This window comes from Bombyx mori, chromosome 22, assembly GCF_030269925.1.
Source record: "Bombyx mori chromosome 22, ASM3026992v2".
Lineage (NCBI taxonomy): Eukaryota > Metazoa > Arthropoda > Insecta > Lepidoptera > Bombycidae > Bombyx > Bombyx mori.
In genome coordinates, this window is record NC_085128.1 from 7,618,131 (window position 1) to 7,641,628 (window position 23,498).

The 23,498-nt window shown below is 38.8% G+C and overlaps 1 protein-coding gene across 1 annotated transcript in view; it reads right to left on the reverse strand.

The window, feature by feature from the left end:
• Window positions 1-23,498, reverse strand: part of LOC101741124 (uncharacterized) — a 134,870-nt gene that overhangs the window by 8,276 nt on the left and 103,096 nt on the right. Inside the window, exons 3-9 of the mRNA XM_021351791.3 lie at window positions 15,040-15,220; window positions 13,504-13,565; window positions 12,411-12,578; window positions 11,355-12,334; window positions 11,122-11,290; window positions 438-1,680; window positions 158-291 (exon numbers count right to left, since the gene is read on the reverse strand). Coding sequence (XP_021207466.1) covers window positions 158-291; window positions 438-1,680; window positions 11,122-11,290; window positions 11,355-12,334; window positions 12,411-12,578; window positions 13,504-13,565; window positions 15,040-15,220 — 2,937 coding nt within the window. The remainder of the gene's footprint in view (window positions 1-157; window positions 292-437; window positions 1,681-11,121; window positions 11,291-11,354; window positions 12,335-12,410; window positions 12,579-13,503; window positions 13,566-15,039; window positions 15,221-23,498) is intronic.

Genomic DNA, 23,498 nt, shown 5'->3' on the forward strand with positions numbered 1-23,498 from the left:
TAAACTAGACTCTAATTAACGGTAAAGTAGGCATCGTAAATTTAACAATATGGATGTCGCCACTCACCTTGAGAGATGAGTAAAATATAAACTGATAACCGGTTTATACCAGAAAAAATCGTTAAAATACTCAAAATAAATGTTCCATAATACCGACCTAAGCCGTTGAATACCCTCTTCGATATCCTGGAGGGCATAGCGACGCATCTGCTGGGCCAAATGCGGATTATTTCTTTGAACATAATATTCAGCTACGGATGATCTTGCGGTCCCCACTTTAAGCGAAAGCCACTGAAATCAAAATGGATTAAGTACTTGTCACAGTGTACACTTCACAGTGTATAAGTTTAATTCAATTATAGTATTTCGATTCAATCTCGTGATGATTATTTTATCGCATAAAGATGAACCTAAGTAATTATAACTATTTTACTCACATTATCACCTCCTTGAAAATCATCGACAGCGTTATGAAAAAATAATCCAGCTATAAGTGCAGCTATGTTTGCAGTATAACTTGCAACAAATATTACAGAAAATCCACCCCAGACGTTGATAAGAAACTTATTAGGCCAACTTTTGGGTGCTTTAAATGCTACCAAATGCCCACACAGGAGCCCCCACATCACCCACAGAGCACTGGAAATACTAAAATTCTTTGATCTCTGACGACCCCACGGATTCAGTCCAAATGGTGACAACCATTCATATATTGCAACGGCAATCGCAGTCACGTTTAACGATGTAAATATTGCAATCCACAACTCCGGCGAAAAGGGCAAAAGAAAAGCTAGTAAAGGTATATCTGGTCTTTGATTTGGAGCTGCCAATACGGAAATACCGCTAAAAAAATAAGGTTGACTAAAATCGATAACTTCCGCTCTAGCTGAAGAGACGCTTAAGGCAGCAAAGGACATATGCGCAGCTCCAGAAACTAAATCTCCTACAACCCCATTCCATTTCATTACGTCCTCATCTTCGAGGTCATCGGAAATTAACGGTATCTCAGACGTCTGTTGTAAGATAGTGTAATCGTTTCTATATTGTGACCTGTAGTTTTCATCGTGCAAAGTCATATATTTGTCTGTAGGTCTAGTATATTCGTGAAAACTGCGAAAAGTTTTTACAAGTTGTCTTGATCCGTAGGCACCGTCTTCCACAATGTATAAATGGAAATCAAATTCAAGTTCTTGTGCAATATTTTCTAAAAGATCCATGGCTAAGCCGTAACAACAATGTGTGGCCATTTTTGTTACAGTTGGTTTAGGTGTTGGAAAGAAAAAATCATCAGGCTCCGGATCAGTGTCCCTTTCTAATTCATTGAATGCAAGGGTTAGATTATCACGATCTGACGTTTGCGGTCGATGACACAATAATCCTCTTAGACATTGACCGTCTTCATCTAATTCTCCTTCCATTACAAAAGGCGGTGCAAGAGCCGTGACAATACGAAATATTGTTCTTGCTCCATCAGAATGTCCATGTGCAACAAATCTTCCACCCGGCCAAACTATCGTATGAAGTCGAACATTACGACCCTCTACTTGCCCAACTTGCCTCCAAATATTATTACCATCTGTGCCTTGAACTAGGTTTAGAAATGCAAATTTGGCCATGAGTGCACTTTCCCGCCTTTCTGTACCACCTGATAAGACAGCTTCTGTTGCTAATCTTGTCTCTCTAAAATCAAACGAAAATGATTTAGTTCTGTTAAGCTTAAGATTATTTTAATTTCATTGAAAAATTGTTCTCGATAGGAGAAAAAAAATATTATAAACAAATTTAATAATATCTAGTATTGGACGGCATTTTACGTTAACAAATCCATTTAATTAATATAATATGTAATTAAAACATCACTCTTAAGATATAAGCTATTATCATTTGAACATTTTGACTATTTATGTAAAAAAAACCTTTATGTAGTTTGTAACTTTACTTTAACTATGTAACTTATATTAAAATATCTCTTATTTTATTATATTAATATGTTTTCTACCTGTTACGTGGATTTACACATATCAAGAACTGATAAAAGCATGATTTATCTGTTAAAATAGAAGCATTTTAGGAATGCAATAAAAGAGTTAAAGCTTAAAGTAAAAGCGTAAGTTAGCCTGAGCTATATTTCTGGCCTGACCTATTTAGTCGTCCTAATTTCTCAACCAACTTAAAAGGGAAACTATCTACGTCAAGACATGTCAATAGATGGCGATCGTTTTGCTGAGTCAGCTTCCAAAAGCTGGCAAGGGGCCAATATTTGCTTCCATGCAACTCAAACCAATTTACTATAATATGAACCACTTGGATTTGAACCAAAACTATAAGTACTCCACATCTATAATTCAGTCAACTTTAAAGTTATCATATTTATTTAATTCTTTATGAATGCTATCCAAAGTTTGTGAAAAGGACCAGGTTAGATTTTTTTGCAGAATTAGTCCAGTATTTTTTAGTTATGTTCATCACGTTATAGGACCAGTTGAAACGCTGTTTGAAGTTGTGATGTTGTGAATTATTTAAACTGTAAAGAGTAGTGGTAACATTTTACTACAACGAAAAATTTGATATTTTCTTTGGGATGTTTACAAAGCTTAGGTTGCAAATTAAGTTAACCAACTCCTGGTATATCCGATCAGAATTACGAAATATTCTTGATAAAAGAAAACGCCCAAGCAAGTGATAAAAATGCTTTCAAGTCCTAATTTAGTTTTTTTTTTATCATTCTGTGAAGAGTTTTTGCGTACAGCGCCAAGAAGTTGTTTTGTTATCATAACCTACTCAATCAAAAATGTTCTGGTTATTAACTACTAGCGACCCGCCCTCGCTTCGCTTCGGAAACTGTAACTTGTTATTGATTTCTCCTATTTTATGGACTATTTAATGGATGTTATTATACATATAAACCTTCCTCTTCAATCACTCTATCTATTAAAAAAAACCGCATCAAAATCCGTTGCGTAGTTTTAAAGATTTAAGCATACATAGGGACAGACATATATAAGGACACAGAAAGCGACTTTGTTTTATACTATGTTGAGAAATGATTTATGTAAAATTTTCTGAGCTAAAACAATAAAGATTTGTAAACTCGGTGAAACGTTTGTTATGTAGGATGGATATGGCGGTACAGAAACCAGCGCTTCATTATGTTAGTGTAAATAATACAATAGTTTGCACAATGGGGTTGTTGTTTTAACGTTTAACGTTTTTGTTTAACTTCTGTAAAGTACAGGTCACATATAAACATCTATTTTCTCTTTGTTCACTCTAGTGAACTCGCTGTGACGGCTAACTAACAAATGGTTTTAGATATAGTTTTATGAAATAGTAGTGTACCCGTCTGTATATATTATGGATAAAACCAATGAACAAGGCTTAATTTGGATAACTCTAGTGGCGACCGGCAACGACAAGAGCGTTGTGGCTTTCATGATATCCGGTTAATACGTTTTAAAATATTATTAGATACACCACAGCATAGGATTAAGCCTTAAGGGCTTTAAAATGCTATTACTGGTGGTAGGACCTCTTGTGAGTCCGCGCGGGTACCACCACCCTGCCTATTTCTGCCGTGAAGCAGTAATGCGTTTCGGTTTGAAGGGTGGGGCAGCCGTTGTAACTATACTTGAGACCTTAGAACTTATATCTCAAGGTGGGTGGCGCATTTATTTATGGGCTCCAGTAACCACTTAACACCAGGTGGGCTGTGAGCTCGTCCACCCATCTAAGCAATAAAAAAAATTTTTGTAAGTAAATCTGTACTTTTTATTTCATTAATCACAGTTAAAAAAAGAACCAACATCGTAGACATGAGATTTTGGTCGAAGTATGAACGCACTTACAAGAAGTGAATAAAAAGTAATTGTAGGTAGTTTTTAGTAATGAAATTGAGAAATAGGCTAGAAACATGCTTAAATTTATATTATTAAAACATATCGTATCCAATACATTAATTTTGAACAAGGTATATTTAAAAAAGTTGATACCGCTGTGACATTTAAAAGTTTTTATACATTTTACCACAACTTTTAACTCTGATAAAGAGAGAGCCCTCATCCACTATTACTACTAGTACTACTAAAAAAAAGCATCATAGTTCGTTCCTGCCTAGTCACATAACTTTTTTAAACAAAAGAAACATTCTATATGTCACCAAAGTTTCACCCGGGCTTTTTAAATAGCCTTAAAACTTTATATAATCCAGGAAGTGTCGTTTTGCTGGAAGCGTAATGAGTTGATTCAAGGGCCTGCCATTAATCATTGCCAAGTCCTGAACGTTTACACGCGTCTTCTGGATACATTACGTCCTTACTTCGACATGGATATCGGTTGCGGATCACGTATTTTATTGAATAACGCTTCGTTCCAAGAACGTGCGCCTTCCGATACCACTATCAAAGAGGTCAAGTGCCAGAGAAGCTCTTGAATTCGTTGCTTGGAGATCTCTTTGGCTTCTCAACTAACTTGGTTACGTGAAAATAAGAAACCCGTAGCTGTTTGTATTGATAGTGTATACATTAAGTATTATTGGACATACTTACTAAATTGTTTTTTTGGATAGCTTTTTGAACTGCAATACATTTCAGCCTTTTACTTGACTTACCAATGAACGTGTTGGAATAGCTGATAATGATGTAATTGAACTAGCCAAAGAATAATCTATGGATGGAAATTGATATGAAAATGCACCGCGTTTATTTTGTTTTATTAAAGAAAAAAGTCAGAAATTGTCGTCATAATATCTAGTCAACGAGGTACATAACATGTTCAAACTTATTTACTTCGTCGTTCATTAATTTTGGCTCTCAGTATGAGAATACAGAGTATAATAGAATATCACAGCCTTAACAATTCGTTCAGGAAATATTTCATTAAAGAAATTTGCATCTGTGATTGGCAAAGTAAAGTCAGAGTCTGATAATGTATATTAGTATATAAAAAAAGATGTAGTGTCGTGGGACACCAGGTAGGAACGAAGTTCCTGCGGCTAAAGTAGAATCGACACAATTTGCAAAAAAAAAAGTGCTGAATTTTATGTAGGTTTTCTTGATTTTTTTCTTAAATTTTGCTGATTAGTTTTTATTTAAGTACAAGAAAGTATTTAGGAAATTCAGTATTTTAGGAAATAATAAATTATATAAAATAAAATAAAATCTTAATTCAAATTATCAATTAAAATAACAAAATATGTCTCTTTATTTTTTTTGACAACATAAAATTACATAGAAATAGAAATAATTACAAAAAGGAGAAAGAGAAAGGTATTATACACTACTCGCTTGTGTATACGGCTGTCGCGCCTGCGCACGTCTCATTTAACGGTTTTATTCCACGGGCTTTTTCTTACGGTTTTACTATCACATTTTTTTCAGTTCGGTCGCGCAGCAAAATCCCTATCTCCTCCAAGCCTGCCGTAAGGAACTTCGTTCCAATTAGACTTAGAAAAGCTTCTAAACCAATTTCCGAGTTATTTTAAATTCAATATTGTTTGAATAAACACAAATGAAATTTATCCGAAGATTCCTTAAATAAACTATTCCGTATTTATATTAGGTCTAAACTAAGTTTTGATAAGTGGTCCCGAAAGGCCTCATAAAGGATTAAGCATACATTAACCATTAAGTCATAACGTTATATTTTAAGTTTATCCACACGAACGACATTGTAACTAACTATATTGTTAGTGAAACAAGCTACCGTTTGAATATTTTATTTTATTTGAACAACGAAACGTAAATGTCATGTTCAGTAACCATAACGCCACATTCACTCGTCTATTCACGCATTGAAAAAAACCCTGCGAATCATATAAATAAAATTGTATTAATTTTATGAGAATATTTAAATATATATATTTAAACCACAAATAACTTATAGGCATACAATTCAAGTTGTCAGATACAACGAAAACTGGAAGTCGAGAGATAAACGAGAGAAACCTCATTGTACGAACTCAAACGAAACAGAAAATACATCATTTATAATGAGTAAATTATAAGGAAATATATTTGTTTGTTTATTGTAAGTTGTAAGTAACAATGATGAAATGCGCCACTGCAGCAGTCATATGACATGTAGAATCGCGAAAAATATGGAATCCGCAAAAAATCCGCACGTGTAGGTACCACCACCCCGCCTATTTCTGCCGTGAAGCAGTAATGCGTTTCGGCTTGAAGGGTGGGGCAGCCGTTGTAACTATACTGAGACCTTAGAACTTATATCTCAAGGTGGGTGGCGCATTTACGTTGTAAATGTCTATGGGCTCCAGTAACCACTTAACACCAGGTGGGCGGTGAGCTCGTCCACCCATATGAGCAATAAATAAAATAACCGTCATCACGTAGACTATACGTTAGACACTGTATAGCCATCATACTAAGACTATACATACATAATAAAAATCTTACGTTACGGACGTTTTTTTCCCGGTTAGGGTATCCCTCCGCATAGTCCCATAAGAAACTTCGTTCCAAAAATAGTGTAACCGCGTACCACAGAAAGATGATATCGGAGAAAATGATGCTCCTCGTTTCATAGTCATAGCCGAAGTTCCACAGCAGTTTGCACGTGTCTGCCAGTTCTCCAAAGCGACAAAAATGATTCTAACTCGAGACTAGCTTAAAAGCTTATCCATCCTACTTCTGTGAAACCTCATGGGAAGAGCCAATTTATTAATCAAGGACCGTTCTTAGTAAAATATGTTTGGAAGCGATTTTTGTTAAGTAGATGCGTCCCTTATAAGACTTCATTCCCGATCCTGCGGACAGAATGGAAAGCAGTCGACGTCGCCCAAAACACGTCATCTCGGATCCTCCCAATCCACTAACGGTGCTTTTAGGTACTTCAAGCACCGGTCACCGTTCTCGTCGAACCCGTCGCTTGCGACGAAGGGCTCGACGGGTAAATTAACTCTCAGACACAGCCCACTGAGTTTCTCGCCGGATCTTTTCAGTGGGTCGCGTTTCCGATCCGGTGGTAGATTCTGCGAAGCACGGCTCTTGCTAGGGTTCGTGTTAGCAACGTCATCAGGTTTGAGCCCCGTGAGCTCACCTACTAAAGTTAGGGTTACGCTGAAATAGACCCTAGGGCTATCAGCTTAGGTAGGAAAAAAAAAATTAAAAAAAAAATAAGACTTACGCAACATTGGTAGTAAACTGTAAAAGCAGGTACTGTATTTATAATTAATTATTCATCTTTACATTCAATTGGTAAAAACAATATTATATTAGTCGATCTAATAAATTAACTATATAGCGGATAGCCAGAAAATACAATCTCAAAATCAATCGTATTTTTACTTAATGAATATAATAATAGCTTGCAAAAGTATTCCTCCATGTACTGGCGGATGAAAGAAATTCCGCAACCGATATTTTCATTATGTTGAATCCATTACTTACTGACCTCACCGTACGTTGGATCCCCGATGGGTCGTTTTGTTAAAAACATACTTCTGTAAGTAATTTTTCACTGAGAATTTCATTTCATTCATTTTAAATGTTTTAACATTTCCGGAATTATTGCATATCAAAATGGTTAATCGTTCACGTTTGCAAAGCGCTAGATGGGAAGTTGAACGCACGATTTATCTGGTGATAATAGGTTACCGAAGTCAGTAGATATCACAACGTGAACACAGCTACCTATTTTGTAAAATGGGATCGAAGAATTAATGGTAATGATATTAAAGGTAGGTTCCTTTACGTCGGAGAACATGCAATTTCAGAGGTTTTGTTGTTATCTATAAAATTTATAATAATATAATATATAAAATATTGAACCCCGGTAGAAACCTATCATTTGATCCGATTTTGTCTGGTGCCATCTATATTTAATTATTTTCTATTCTATTACATTTATTCGAAAGTGCCATAACATATACTTAAAACCATTACAAGAGTAAAAACAAATAGAGTGCTATGGAAATTGGAAGAAACGGGAAAAATGAATGATAGAAACCGTTATAAAATATAGAAAGATTTTGTACGAAATTTGATGGTCGAACTACCCTCGTCAATGTCGGGTCACACGGCGCGAAGCGACGGGCCGGGTACCACCGCGATTAATAAACCACAACCACCCCACCGAGACTCAATTATGTATTATTTATCGATGTTTATTGAATTAGTTTGAAATTAATCACAAGCGAAGTTTTTCTTAAACTTTTCTTTGAAACTTTTTTATTTATTTATTGCATAGATTGATGGATGAGCTCACAGCCCACCTGGTGTTAAGTGGTTACCGTGACCCACAGACATCTACAACATAAATGCCGCCACCCGCCTTGAGATATAAGTTCTAAGGTCTCAGTATAGTTACAACGGCTAACCCCCCCCCTTTAAACCGAAATGCCGTCAAAAGCGTGGAAGTCAATCGTGAACATTTGTTAAGTACCCATTTCATTAGAAAAATTGGTAGCCGTCTGCGGTATTCGAACACCGCTGCATCGCAAGATACGAATACACCGATTGTCTTATCCTTTAGGCCACGACGACTTCAAAAGTGTGCGAAGTGTAAACAGAGTCTGTGGGCTTCCCGCAAATCCAACTGAGGTTCAGTTCGCTTGGTAGCTTCGCAACAGCAAAGGCTAGGACTTTGAAAAATCAGCAGATCTCCAAGAAAACAAATAAGGTATATAACAATCAGAATTAGTCCGGTAATATCCATGAGATGCTTGAAGGCACATACACAATACACAAAGAGACCACAGCTAAGCACCGCAATGGAATATTTAGGTACTTGTAAATATCTCCTATGTATTTTTTTTATTGCCGCGGCAGACGAGAGTGCGCCTACATAAATTTAGAATTGTTTACAAACGCAAAAACATTGTAATCTGTACATGCATATAGACAAGGCTACGTTATTCAGCACGGGTATAAAGCCTCAGAGCTTCATCCTTTAGCCAGGACAGACATAAAAGTAATCTTGCATCGCGCTCGGACCCACTAGCCAATTTACTTTTACGATGATGTTCTACATTTATTGCTATCCTATTATTGCATGTCCATAATATTACCCTTATGGCGTATGATAAAATATAAGTTTGTAAACTTCTTTATTTTCTGACAGACAAGTATTCTGCCGACATTTCTGTCAATCATAACAACGTTGTTACTTTATTCATTCATAAGGCAAGTGTCATTCGTGAATTCGTTTTTTAAATGGACTTTTTTGTATTCAAATAAATCGCAAACTAAAGGAGACTGAAACGATTACATACATTTTTGGGCCCGAATGTAACGTGATGAAACTAATATGAATTAATAGATTCAGATTTATCAGTACCTTGCTGAAAATTATAAAAGTTTTCTCAATCTGAGAGCCGAGTTAATAAAGATTTAGTAAAAGTTAGGTTATGTTACAATCTCTTTAAAAGAGCTGAATAATAACTTATTTAAGCAAGGTTATGTTACAATCTCTTTAAAAGAGCTGAATAATAACTTATTTAAGCAAGGTTATGTTACAATCTCTTTAAAAGAGCTGAATAATAACTTATTTAAGCATAAGTAAATGTTTATTATATCCATTGGATAATCATTTAAATGTCATAATAAGAGTGAATATCAATGATATATATTAGGTATGGAATATGGAATTGCTATCCCACAATTCACACAGCGATCCATAATTTCTACAGTATCCAATGCAACAATTTCAAGTCAAACGTGTGAGCGATCTTCGGTGTCCAGTGTAGAAGCAATTGTCGTACAAGGCTGGCAGAGTTGGAATCCGTAATAATAAAGCAGTGATCGTTGAAAATATAAAAACAGCCCGATAGATACACACTCAAAATGCGTCGAAAATACAAAACGAGTAAAGCAGAAAAAACCAACAAGCGCCAAAAAATAATTGTATAATCTATGAACAAACGTCATGTCAGCTTACTGTCAAAGCTGTCATCAAAAATACAATCGATTTTAATCGATTTGAAATCGATAATCATATTACTTTGTTAAGTAATAATAGACTTTTTCTTCATTTATGTATATAATCGCAATTAAATCCGGCGTATACCGTACTTGTATACAACAAGTATAAATCGTTCATTTAATTACTTTGCTTTAACTACCTAGTGCAATGTTTTTCTTTTTATAATCCTGTAATCGATTAATTAAATCGATCACACCGTTATACCGACAAAAACTAACTTTCTCATTTTTCTCCGGTCCCAGAAAGAGGATTGAGGTGATTTTTTATATTCTTATATAAAAAAATATGACAAATTTTTTAGACTACATTCCAAGTTATTACATTTTTGGCCCACGATTTTCCGTCTCCTATGTGTACTAAATCTTAACGAAAACTTGATAATTTTTTGTTTTCAAAATATTGTTATTGATAAGCCTCGCGAGACTTTATTTTAAAAGTATCAAAATTATTGATTATTTTGTGCGCCTATTTGCCATTTTTCTGAACTGAACTAGTCTGAAAAATAAAACTCAAAGTATGTTAGTTAATAGTAATTAATATTTATAATTGCACCGGATCTTCGCAGACATGATGGTTATGCTAATGTTAACTTAAATAAAGACATATAAGTCCTCACAAAATATGTAAAAGAGCTAAAATAAGAAATTAAATAACATCGTCAAGTAATCTTTTCTTAAGGATCGGTACCAGTAAATGCATAAATAGGAACTGACTACACTTGTGTAATTTTTTCTGTGGCTTTTTAACATCTTCCGTGGTTCGATTAAAAATGTTTCCGTTGTCTTCACCGTGTATACATAAAAGTATAATAAATCCTTCGGAGGTTTCGAGGCTTTAAAGATATAACCAAACCTATTTGTTAAAACCATACTGATTTAGAAAATACTATAAATGAAGTCAAAAGTTGCAATAGATCAATGTACTGACTTATAAATTATCTAGGTTCGCTTTTGAACTTTGGACGTATTTAGGTTGCTTCAGAGAATTTAATAAAAAACTATTAACTGCGTTTTAAAGGAAATTCTTACTCCATTATTCTTCAAATTTTGTAAACGTTTCTTGTGAATCGCTCAAAATAAAGCGGTTAATACTCATTTAATAGATTTAAAATAATCTGGATTCACTAATTGTTATCCTGTTAGCTTTATTAAATTAAAATAATAAGAGCTGTGATTTGTTTCTTACCTTACAAATTCCAATGAAAAATCTGCAGCTACATCACTCGGTTCATCCCAGCATGATGCTGTTGCGTCACTGAAGAACTGTGCTTGTGCAGACCAAGCGTCGCAAGCGTGCAAAACACGACGTAATGCTCCAACCATTAATCTTACTGCTGCACGAATATATACACGATCTGCCAAATTTATGAATTTCATTAAAATTTACAAATAATGATTTAAAAAATTAAAAATACCAACCTATTTTCATCGGCTGTGGATGCAAAGCCAGAAGTCCTACGGGAAGACTGTTGAAAATTAAAGTTGCATTTTTTATTCCATGGCTTTCTTCAGTACTTCTAAATTTCTCCGTAAACAGTTTTTCACTTCTTTTCTCAATTGGATCTCTAAGCTTATCTCCTGAAGACTCATGCACCGTGGGATTCATTAGGAAATCACTTAATAATATATTGTTTTCTTTTATATCTAAATTTTTATCGTTGCTAACACTACTTATATCCTTTTCGATTAATACGTTGTTTGTATTAGGTGTATCATTCAAATGTATACTATTTACATACTTATTAAAAGATTCGTTTCTCATTTTTTTATTACTAACACGCTTACTATAATTCCTACTGAAGGTTTCTCTATCCTTCGTAGTAAAAATGTTTTCTATTTTAGAAGTTTCAACGCCTTTTTTATATACAATTCTATCACTTTCTCCAATAATATGACTATCACTATCATACGGTTGACTAAAACTCTTACTTAACGATTTACTTTTAACACTGTGCGTTCTGAACATTTCCGTATTTGTTCTGACACGATTAGTTAAATTTGGACTTATTGAATTATTATTTATATTATTTTTACTTAAATTTACAGCTATATTGCTAATTTTATCCATCACCATCACAGGTGGTCGGTAATCCGTTGAATACTTTACTGTATTATTGTCTACATCATTACGCTTATTGCGAACAAAGCTGTCTTTAGCAAAGTTTTCACTCCCATCTTTCATATTTTCAAACTCAGCAATGTCATCCTCAACAAATTGAGTTTTATCGTTGATGTTGTGAAAAACATCAAAATCTTTTGAAGCATCAATCCAAAGCCAGAAAAAATGTCCATCAAGCATGTTAAGGCGTTTAGCTTCATCTATAACGAGCTTAGCGTAATGGATGTCGCATATCAGTACAACAATGCCTCTGGTAAGCCTTGAAATTTCTGCTAGTCTCCTATAAAAAATCATGTGTTGTCATTATTTTCAGAATTACAAATGGAAAATTACTTTGTTACTAGTACAGTTATTACCTGAAAATTATATGTCGTGAATATTTAGAAGGAAGCGTAAGCCATTTCGGGTTTAATGGCTGAGCCGACAAAATAGGAAAAAGATCTTTTCGAAGAAATAATGTAGAATGTATATCTTCTTCGGCTAATAATGTAAACGTATGCCAGTGTGTATGTAATAAGGTTGCTCTGTAAAAAGAAGAACACAATAAAAATCTACCTAAAACCTGAATTTATACTGTTTTTAATGTGGTCAAGAATGGCATCGAATAGTTCATAATTGTGGATCCCCTGAAGTAATAATGTTAATGTCGAGCATCTTATGTTATAATATTATTATGATTTTAAATAGGAAGTTTTTAAATATTTTAAACGAAAGATGGCGAACGAGCTCACAACCCACTTGGGCTTAGGTGAGGGCCCATAAATATAACAGCGTGAATGACCTTGAGGTCTGAAACTTGAAGTCTCAATTATAATGTTTAACGCTGCATGCAGGCGGGATGATTGTAACCACCAATGAAAGGCTTCAGACGAGATTACCATCAGGGATATGCATAAATATTCCGTATTTTATTTTTATTTCACGATGCTTTTCTCTCATCGTCGAAGTTGGTCATGAACACGTGTTAAATTCGTATTTCCTTTAAATATTAAAGATATATGAATGTATGGTATTTTCTTTGGGTTTTGTGAGTCGTAGACATAACTAAAATTGCATTTACTGCTTGCGACAACTAACACCCATCCGTGAAAAAGTTGAATATTCGAAACTTTGGAAATTATGTAAAGACAATCAAAATACAAGATTAAACCTTAAAATTAATGCTAATTATATAAATGGTCTAGTTTTCCAGTGAAATGTGATCTTAACCAAAAAGACGAACAGAAAAACCGTTATCTTGTTTTTGTGGGCAATTTATTCGCCATAATAATTCAGTAGTGATTTAAAATTGAATATATTTCTGGCGAAACACTTTTTACGGTCACAGTACGATTAGTTATCTGTTTTATTTCGGAACTAGAGTACAAAGTAGAGAACATGAGTATACTCTTGTCGCGACAAAGTTCGACAGAGTTAGAGCAGTAAAACAATTATTATTGACAGAATTACCTGAGTGCTTGCAAAGTTTCCCGCGCAGTAATTTCGAGTCTTATTTCTAGAGGTAGCATATCCTAAAAGAAATAAAAATTCCAGTTGAATAGCCACAGTGCTTAATACCGGTCGGTTTCCACTATTGTAGCGGCACCTCTATTCTAGTGAACGCAATTTGTTCTAAAACAGTTATAACTCAAACGTGACGAGATATTCGGGTGACATTAATCCACGTCAATTTGTAATCGGGGCCAAAGTGGCTAATAAATGACCCATAATTTTGTGCGACGCTCACCGCTCTCGTGAGGGACAGGGACGTGAATCTCTTCGAAAAAAAAAAGAAGAAAATATATGAAAAGAATCTTTCCTTGAACGGAAACGTCTCTCGATTGCCAGGATGTTATGCACATAATAACGTGTCGTTTGCGGATATTGTGACGAAACGTATATATTTTGAAGGAAAATACAAAATTTGTTTGATACTTACGTACAGTTATTGCGAATTCTTTATTCAATAATGACAACAAAACGATTCTAGTATTATTAAGTTAAAGATTCTAATAAATTTTTTTACTAATGATTTAGTCGTTTGCGTTAAGGATCTTTTATTGATTTTTTTCCTTGACACATAATCTTTAGTTTAAGACACGTAAAAGAAACACGATATCTAATCATATGATCTGCATATCGTATAAATAATGTTAGAACGTGTCCCGTGTACCGTCACTCGGCACATCTGTCACGTAGCAACATTATTTCATCGGCTGGGTGGCTATCCCCTTTATCGTGGAGCCAAGGATGAATCGCACTCACTGAATTAAATTATAAGGGGTGTGTCAGATAACAAAATAAGAGATCTACATGATTTTAAAACTTTAAAATTCTTATTCTTAATTCAACTTTGACATTGGTCGGGAACAGAAACTACATTTTATGTTTCTGTTACAGGGTATTGTATTCGCGGGGGGTAGTCAGTAAGGTCATTAAACTAAGTGAGCTCTGCAGAGAATTTGAACATAAAACAATGTGCCGATCAAGGTAAAACACATTGGAATACATAGTAGGTAAAAGTTTTAGTTAAGGTGTAAAAAAAAAATTGATGCCATAGTAGGCTTTTACATTTTTACAAAGCTAATTCTAACCAAATGTTTTTTTTTATTGCTTAGCTGGGTGGACGAGCTCACGGCCCACGTAATGTTTAGTGGTTACCGGAGCCCATAGAAATCTACAATGTAAATGCCGCCACCCACCTTGATATATGAGTTCTAAGGTCTCACTATAGTTACAACGGTTGCCCCACCCTTCAAACCGAAACGCATAACTGTTTCATGGCAGAAATAGGCAGGGTGGTGGTACCTACTCGGGCGGACTCACTAGAGGTCCTACCACCAGTAATTACGCAAATTATACTTTGCGGGTTTGATTTTTATTACACGACGTTATTCCTTCACGTTATTACATTAATACGCAGAATTAAATCGCCTTACTTTAAGCACATTTTTTTATAATAAGCATTGCATTATGATATAATGTTAGCTTTTGTTTATAACTCACGTTAGCTATAGTGTAGGCGAGATGCAGATGCGAAGGAGTAGTGCGAAGTACGGGAACGCCAGCTCTAGTTGCCGCCGTCACCACTGCCGCTGCAGCAGATCCGCCCCCGCAGACCAGCAAGGCGGCGACGCGTCGATCTTCCAGTGTTGAGCATGTACGCTCCAGAACACGGGTATTGAACCTGTGATTGATACATCATTCAATAGATAGGAATCGTTCTAAAGCTTTATAAAATATAGCGGCCCGCTCCGGCTCCTCTCGGGTCTTTAACAAATATTTTAACGATATTAGACGTTGTTTTATTTTTTTTAATAAAGAAACCCTTATTGCGGCATAACTATAATAGTTAGACATATGCTGTCGTGACACTTTTTGTAAATAATAATGTGTTGTACAAAGTCGTAGTACATTATTTTATTCTGTCATCAATAGTTTTCGCAGGGCACGCGATGTAAAGAATATTTTAAGTAATTTTTTTAGACCTTGAATTACATTATTGGAGTTTTAGTAAGGATCCTTAATATTTTTCAAAAAACATTACAGCCTATGTCACTAGGGAAAAGTGTAGCTTCCAAACTGTGAAGGAATCTCTCCTAGAAACAAATCTTTCCTCTTTATAATAATTATTAGTATAGATTTTTTTTTTTCAAATGTATTTGGGAAAAAAACGAGTAGCCACTTAACACCAGGTGGGCTGTGAGCTCGTCCACCCATCTAAGAAATAAAAAAAATAAAAATAAAAAAAAGTGAAGAACTTGAATCAATTATACCTATTTTTATAATATCTAATTAATTACCTAAGCTAACTAATACCTAATAGTTTTAATCATAATTTATCGGGACCCGCATGGTTTATTTTATGAAAAATTAACTTGTATTGCAAATAATATCTGCCAAATATATTATTTGCAATGCAATATGTCTTTCTTTTACACGTCTGCCGATTATAGTTTTGTAAATATAAGTTTTAGATCGTTTTCAATAATTTTATATTCAATGTTACTTTTTTCTATATACATATTTTTTTGTATTAATAACAGTAGATGTACCACTGATTTCGATTAATCTACTTAATCTTAACGAACTGATCTAAGCATAATACAATCTTAATAAACACGGACAGAAGCAAAACTTTAACTCGGAAACTCCTAACAATTTTGATTAGCATTGTCTCGGTACAGAGAGAACTTTGACTGCAAACCAATAATAGCCCTACAGTATCTTAATAAAGTTGGTTTATAATAACAAAACACGAAAACCTTTACGCTGTTTAAGTGCTGAAATAAAAAAGCAAACTTTAAAATCCACGAAAAATTAACAAACAAATTTAAAACGAGATAGACTTTTTGTACGGATAAATATGCAGATTAAACAACCAGGCGCTACACGAATATGCGATATCGTATGTACCTACTCTGGAAAAGGCTTTTTCTATGCACGTACGCGAGAAAATATGGCCTAAAATATAGTATAATAACCAATGGTAATTTTGTATCCTTCGTACGAGTATATGTATTTTTGCGTACAAACACTTTCCGAATTGCATAGGAATCGTGTTTCGGTTCGCGTTCTGCACTGATTTTTGTCAAAATTGATACTACTACTTTTACAACTATTACTAAATGAAAGATTTCTCACCGCTTGGATTGTTTTCGGTATATTGTTTATGTAAATATTTATGTTGTATAAATTCTTAAAAATCATTAACATTCACTTCCACGAGTGATGGATGAACGACTTTTTTTTTTTATTGCTAGATGGGTGGACGAGCTCACAGCCCACTTGGTGTTAAGTGGTTACTGGAGCCCATAGACATTTTACGACATAAATGTGCCACCCACCTTGAGATATAAGTTCTAAGATCTCAGTATAGTTACAACGGCTGCCCCACCCTTCAAACCGAAACGCATTACTGCTTCACGGCAGAAATAGGCAGGGTGGTGGTACCCACCCGCGCGGACTCACAAGAGGTCCTACCACCAGTAAAAGAGGTCCTACCACCAGTAAAGAGACTCTAATACATTTGTAAGAAATTAAGCTATTATTACTGTTGTTGTATCCAAGCTTCAAAGTGAAATTGAAAATCAGGTTTTTTTAGTTAGTGGTGATTAAATAAAGTTTACGTTTAAGGCAATGGCGATAGCGTCTGTATTTTATTATTATTTTATTATACGAATACGAAAAATCCGTAAAAATTGCGTTCAACTAAACATATATTTGCATTACCTAGTGGATTCTTATACGAGTGTTTTTTTTTGTAAAACGAAGTATATTACCGCAGGCACAGGGCCAGAACAACGGCAAATGAAATGAGGTAAATACAAAAAAGATTGTTCGTACACGATCCCGTAAGGTTACGCAGAAGCAATATTTTAGTAATGTCCCTACTGAAAAAGATTTTCCATGTGGTTAGTTTTCCGTCTGACAGCTTTTTTATTCCAGATTTTTTATATTTTTACCTCATTACTCGTCTCTATTGTTATAATAAATTACTTTATTGACATTTTGTTCAGAAATGTATTATTACACGTAAAAGGACTATGGTTTTTAGGTTAGGTAAATAGAAAACATAATATGGACTTTTGGCGGGAATGCGAGGTGCGTAGATATTTGAGTAGTGTTTTGTTTTGTTAATTTAGTGTTTCTTCATTAATTGTTTATTAATTGTTTAGTATCTGTGAAAGTGCACAAATGTGGGAAAATGAAACAAAGCCGATGGACGTGGCTTCTCGGGTCTTCTAAAAAGTCTCAATAAATAATCGCCATTTGACTGAGATTAAATTTCATCCCATATCATCTCGTTTCTTTTCGTTCAATATTATTTTTCAGATAACAGAATATCTAAAAGATTAGGCTCTATGGAATGATATCTTTACCTTTCCTTTTAGAAAATGGAACTACTAAACTGAAAACATATAACTACTATGTACTGCCAAATAATAATACATATTATTAACCATAGATACAAGAATTTTAAGAAGTTACAGCAGCGTAAATACATAACCTACAACGTTAAAGTCATAACCCATCTAGAGATGTGATTCTTTTTTTTTTTTTATGATTGAAAGTTTACTGGTGGCCCGAAGGCCTTTCCAGTTTCACCAGGACAGGTGGGCGAGCAAAGGCTCAGCCAAGAGGGGTGGGATTTGCTAACAACTGCCCGAGCGCCTCCGAAGGAGACCTAACAACTCAAGAGCAATTGTTTCGTGAATGAATCTACTACCGGATCGGAATCGCGACCCGCTGAGAAGATCCGGCGAGAAACTCAGCGGGCTGATGCATGGGTTAGGTTGCACGTCGACCTCTTTGTCGAGTTCGACGAGTACGGTTACCGGGGTCCCTAAGCCTGCCCCTAGTATTAGAGCTGAAGGCATCTAATGCAAAGGTTATTGGATCTGATGGATCCGTAAGGACGTGTCTAGGGCGTCGACGGTGACTGGCTCCTGCATGATCAGGATTCGGGGAGTAGTCAGCGGCGGCAACGATAAGGCGATTATCATGACGCATAGCCTTATCGAAGTATCGTTCCGACGCTGACTTCATGTATTTCCGAATTGATTCGAGGCCCAGGTCGTCGTGTAGGTCAACGTTCCTCACGAACCACGGAGCCCCGACAGCTAACCTGCAAAAGCGGGATTGTAGGGATTGGAGGGTGTCTATGTGTGTGCGGGCCGCGTGAGCGAACACCACACTCGCGTAAGTCATGACGGGCCTTATGCAAGTTTTGTAAAGTGTCACCTTGTTCCGAAGGGACATTTTACTCCGCTTACAGATCATGGGGTAGAGTCTACCGAGAATAAACGCGGCACGGTCACGGACTGATTTTATATGCGGGCGGAATGTCATCGATGCATCCAGGGTAACGCCCAGGTACTTGACCTTCCTGGCCCAGGGTATGGGTTGTCTAAAGAGAGTAATCGGGGGTGTGAGATTCCTCCTCCTAATCCGGGAGGAAATCCGTGTGGAGCTTCCCCTCTGAAATAGCACCGCAGTACTTTTCGCTGGGTTGATGTCTATGCGCCATTTTCGGAACCACTGTCCTAGGGCTAGGGCTGCGCTCTGAAGCTTCTTCGCGATTAGGGACTTATTTCTACTAGAATAGTAAACAGTCGTGTCGTCGGCGAATAAAGCTAAATGGGTCGGCGGCGACCGGGGAATATCGTTGACGAATAAGCTAAATAGGAGGGGTGAGAGGACAGAGCCTTGCGGGACTCCAGCTGTGAGAGGTCGTGGGGAGGAGCGGGTTCCCTCGACTCGATATCGAAAAGAGCGGTTCGACAAGAAGTCCCGTATGATGAGCACGAGACTATCCGGCACGCCCATGTTGAATAGTTTGAAAATCAAACCATTGTGCCAGACTTTGTCGAACGCTTTTGCGACGTCGAAGAAGAGAGCTCCCGTGTATAACGGTTTTGGTCGATTAAGCCCCACAAGAATGTGCTCCGTGAGGCGGTGCACCTGTTGAACGCATGAGTGATTTGTACGGAATCCGAATTGTTCATCGATGATAATGCCCTTGGATGAGACGAAGTCTCTGAGGCGTTTGTAGAGCAGACGCTCATACAGTTTGCCTAGAGACATGAGGAGGCTAATCGGGCGGTAGCTCGTCGGATGATTTTTTGGGTTACCGGGTTTATGTATGCCGATAACGTCCGCTTCTTTCCACACCGCGGGAAAGATACAGTTCGCCATAGCGGCATTGAAAATAGATGCCAACATCACGATGAGTTGGACGGGTAGAAGTTTAATAACGCGGTTAGATATACCGTCGGAACCGGGAGCCTTGCGAGGACGTAGGTCTTTGATCAAGTCTTTAACTTCTATCGGGGTGACGGGTGGTAACGCATCCGATGGTGGCAAGGAGGCTCTGTGTTCTACCTCACTGTCTACTAATTCTACATGAACAGGGTCCACGGATTGAGTGCTGGGCGTGCACTGGGTTTGCAATGTATCGGCCAGCAGCTCTGCTTTTTCGTCATCATCGAACGCCGCGAGTCGGCCTGAGGGGCCTACGAGGGGGGGCATAGTTACTACCGTATCCGATTTGAGAGTACGAGCTAAGCGGTAGTAAGACCTTTGGGAGGGCGCGAGTCCTTCTAAGAAATCAGACCATCTGGCATCTCGGACTTCGGCGATGCGAGACTTTACGTCGCGTTGTAGGGCACGCATTCGAATACGATTTTCCGCGGTAGGATACCTGTCGTAGGCGCGTATCGAGGCGTTCTTAGCTCTAAGGAGTTCCCTAATATCGTCGGACAATTTGAAGCGGTGAAGGAAGTCCTCCGCTACAACTTGTTTCGATGACCTATCTAATGTCGAGGTGATGTGTGACGTTAAGATGTCTATGGCTTCAGCGGTATCCTGAGGAGACGGGATAGAGTCCGGGTTAAACGGGAGCGATGGTGGATCAGATTCAGCCAGGCTGATGCCCAGCGTGTGCCAATCCACCACAGTCCTCGTGACGGGAACGGAATCGGGAGCGCGACCGAGCTTCATAACGACGGGACGGTGGTCTGAATCTAACTCTGAAACTACTTCGATCGAGTGTAAGCGCAGAGTTACGTTTTTTAATAACGCTATGTCGAGTATATCCGGGCGATGCGCGATATTTAGCGGGTAGTGAGTCGGGGTTAGCGGAGCGACGATATCGAAGGCGAGATCATCGACTAACGCGTCAAGCCGCCTGCCATTCGGGGTTGTGGTGTGTGAGTTCCACCTGATGTGTTTACAATTTAGGTCGCCCGCCAGAATGACAGAGCTCCCCATACCGAGCAGTGCCTCGATATCACTGCTTAGAACGATCTTATCCGGTGGAAGATAAACGGACGCGATAACGATCGGCGCGTGTCCCGTCAGTGAGATTCGGCACACTGATGCTTCGATATTAGCGAGCGCGGGAGGATCAAGCGGGACGCAATGCAGGGCTCTTCTATAGTAAATGACGGTACCACCACCACGGGCAGAGAGCCTGTCGTTCCTGACCATGTTATAGTTCGCGATTTTAGGGTCACGGCGCGCGGGCTTAAGTAGGGTCTCTTGCACTAAAAAGATATCAATTTGGTGGTCACGCAAAAAGTCAGAAACCTGATCACGTTGATTTGCGAGACCGTAAGCGTTAAAAAATCCTATCGTTACGGACAGGGGCTTTATTCTACTTATATACGCCATTGATTACCGGCGGAGTGAGGGGAGGACGTACGTATTTAATGACGCGTATACGTCGGCGTATTCCTGCACAACGGCGATAAAGTGTTGTGCAGTGGAGGCAGCGCGAATGGCGTCGCCCAAAGCGTTAACGCGCTCAAAGTTGATCGACTGAAAGAAGTCGATCGCTAAAGCGAGATTGTCGGACGCGGTCGGAGGGCAAGTCGCGGGAGAGGGACGAGTCGCGGGGGCGGAACGAATCGCGGAGGAGGGAGTTGTAGCCGTGTTCGTGTACGGCAGCGGTTTTGCCCAGGCCGAGACACTGGGCACCGCCGCCGGAACGAACGCTGGCTTAGCCTGCGACGCAGAGGGTGCCGAGGCTTTGATGTCTGGGCCGGAAGCTCGGAGGCGGTTTTGGCGGGCGACGCGGCGATTTATTTTAGGGGCTCGGGGGCAACCACGGTAATTCGCGGGGTGACCCTGTGTTCGACACAGGACGCAGCTAGGCGGTTCCGTCGCGGTTTTTTGGTCGCGAGCGCAGAGGGCCGTGGCGTGATCGCCCAAACACTTAACACATCGGGGGCGCGCGTGACAGTTACGGGAAGAGTGCCCGTACAATTGACAGTTATGGCACTGGCTAGGAGTGCCTTTTTTATGGGGGGCTTCGACAGCGATACCAGAGAGCCTACAGACGGTCTGTGTGTTAAAGATTTTCTTACCCTCGGGGGTAGGCTGGAGAGCGACTAGAACCATATTATATGGCTCCCTACCGCGACCGGTGTGCATACGGTGCACAGAATTCACTGGTAGGCCTTGTTCTAACAGGTCGGCTTTTACGAGCTCTACATCTAACTCTTTAGGGATTCCGCGTATTACAACGCGGAGTTCGCGCTCCTCCTGGAGCGTATACGTATGGAAACTTATACGCTCCTTACGGAGGTAAGAAGAGAGGGCCCTATGGTCGTCGGGTGTTTGAACCTTAATTTGAATGCCGTTCGCGAGGTTACGGGCATTCGTGAAATTTATATTTTTGGCCTTAAGGGCCAGGCAAACTCGATCCCAAGCTGCCTTCTCCTGAAGGATAACCGGGGGAGGGGTCTGGGTTTTATTTTGTGCCACCGGACGCGGCGACGGAGTGGCACGGGCTGGGGGCGCAACGGGAGTCTGAGGGCGGGGGCGCGACGCGTTCACGGCTTTGCTAATTTTAGCGGCCGCGGGAGCTCGAGACTCCGCGGCACGCTTCTTACCCTTCTGTACCAGGGTGAATCCATCCGTCGATGAGGCGGGGGCGAGGTCGACCTCCATGTCCGAGTCAGAGTCGGAGCACGAGGAGGCGGGTGCAGGCGACCTACGAGCAAGTGTAGGTGTTTTAGAGGGCGCGACGGAGGCCGTGGATGATCGCTCAGCTGAAACGATGGTCACGGCGGACGACGCAGCAGCTTTTCTCGCCAGTATAGGCGACACGGGAGCGGCAGGCACGACAGAGGCTGCGGTGCTCAATGCAGAAGCTCTGCACGCAGGTACAGGCGACGCAGGAGCAGCGAGCGCGGCGGAGTCCTCGAGAGGGCTCGCAGTGTGATTGGCCTTGAAAGCCAAAAACTCCGAGGCGAGCTGTGGGTGGCGAAGTCGGAGGAATTCCGCGAATACAGCGTCCATGATCGCTGAGTACCCAGGTGGGGCGGCCCCGGGTCTTGAAAACACTCGCCTTGCGGCGAGGCCCCAACTTCTCGGACCTGAGCGGTTCTATTGAACACAGGTGGCAATGCGGCGCGATTACTACAGGACAAAGAAAAAGCACAACAAAACAGAAATTACGAAAAGAAACAAAACAAATAAATACTTGCAGGAAACCACTTTGTCGGCAGATGTACCACGAACACAGAAACAACAAAAGGAAACAAAACAAATAAAAACTTCCAGAAAGAGCACTTAGTCGGCAGATGTACCACAAACACAGGCCGGGCTAACAAAAGCCGGGCGAACAAAGACCGGGCGATCGAGTGGACGATGAGCACGTCCGCACGTGACGGGTGCCTCTATCGGAATGAGAGATGTGATATGGAGGTCTCAATTTTACATTACAATGATAATCCTACGCTTCAAACTAGAACGTTTGACTGCTTCTCGGGAGCAATAGGCAAGATTGTATCAACAACTCGTACGGGTTAACAGTAGACCCTAGCACCAGTCTTTAACTGATTATAAGAGGATTTTTTGATCGTAACATTAAATTTGAGAACTTCGTGCAAGTTTTGCTACATTATTGATAGATGTTGTTTTTCTACGCCCACTATTGCCGTAGCTAAGCAGCTAAC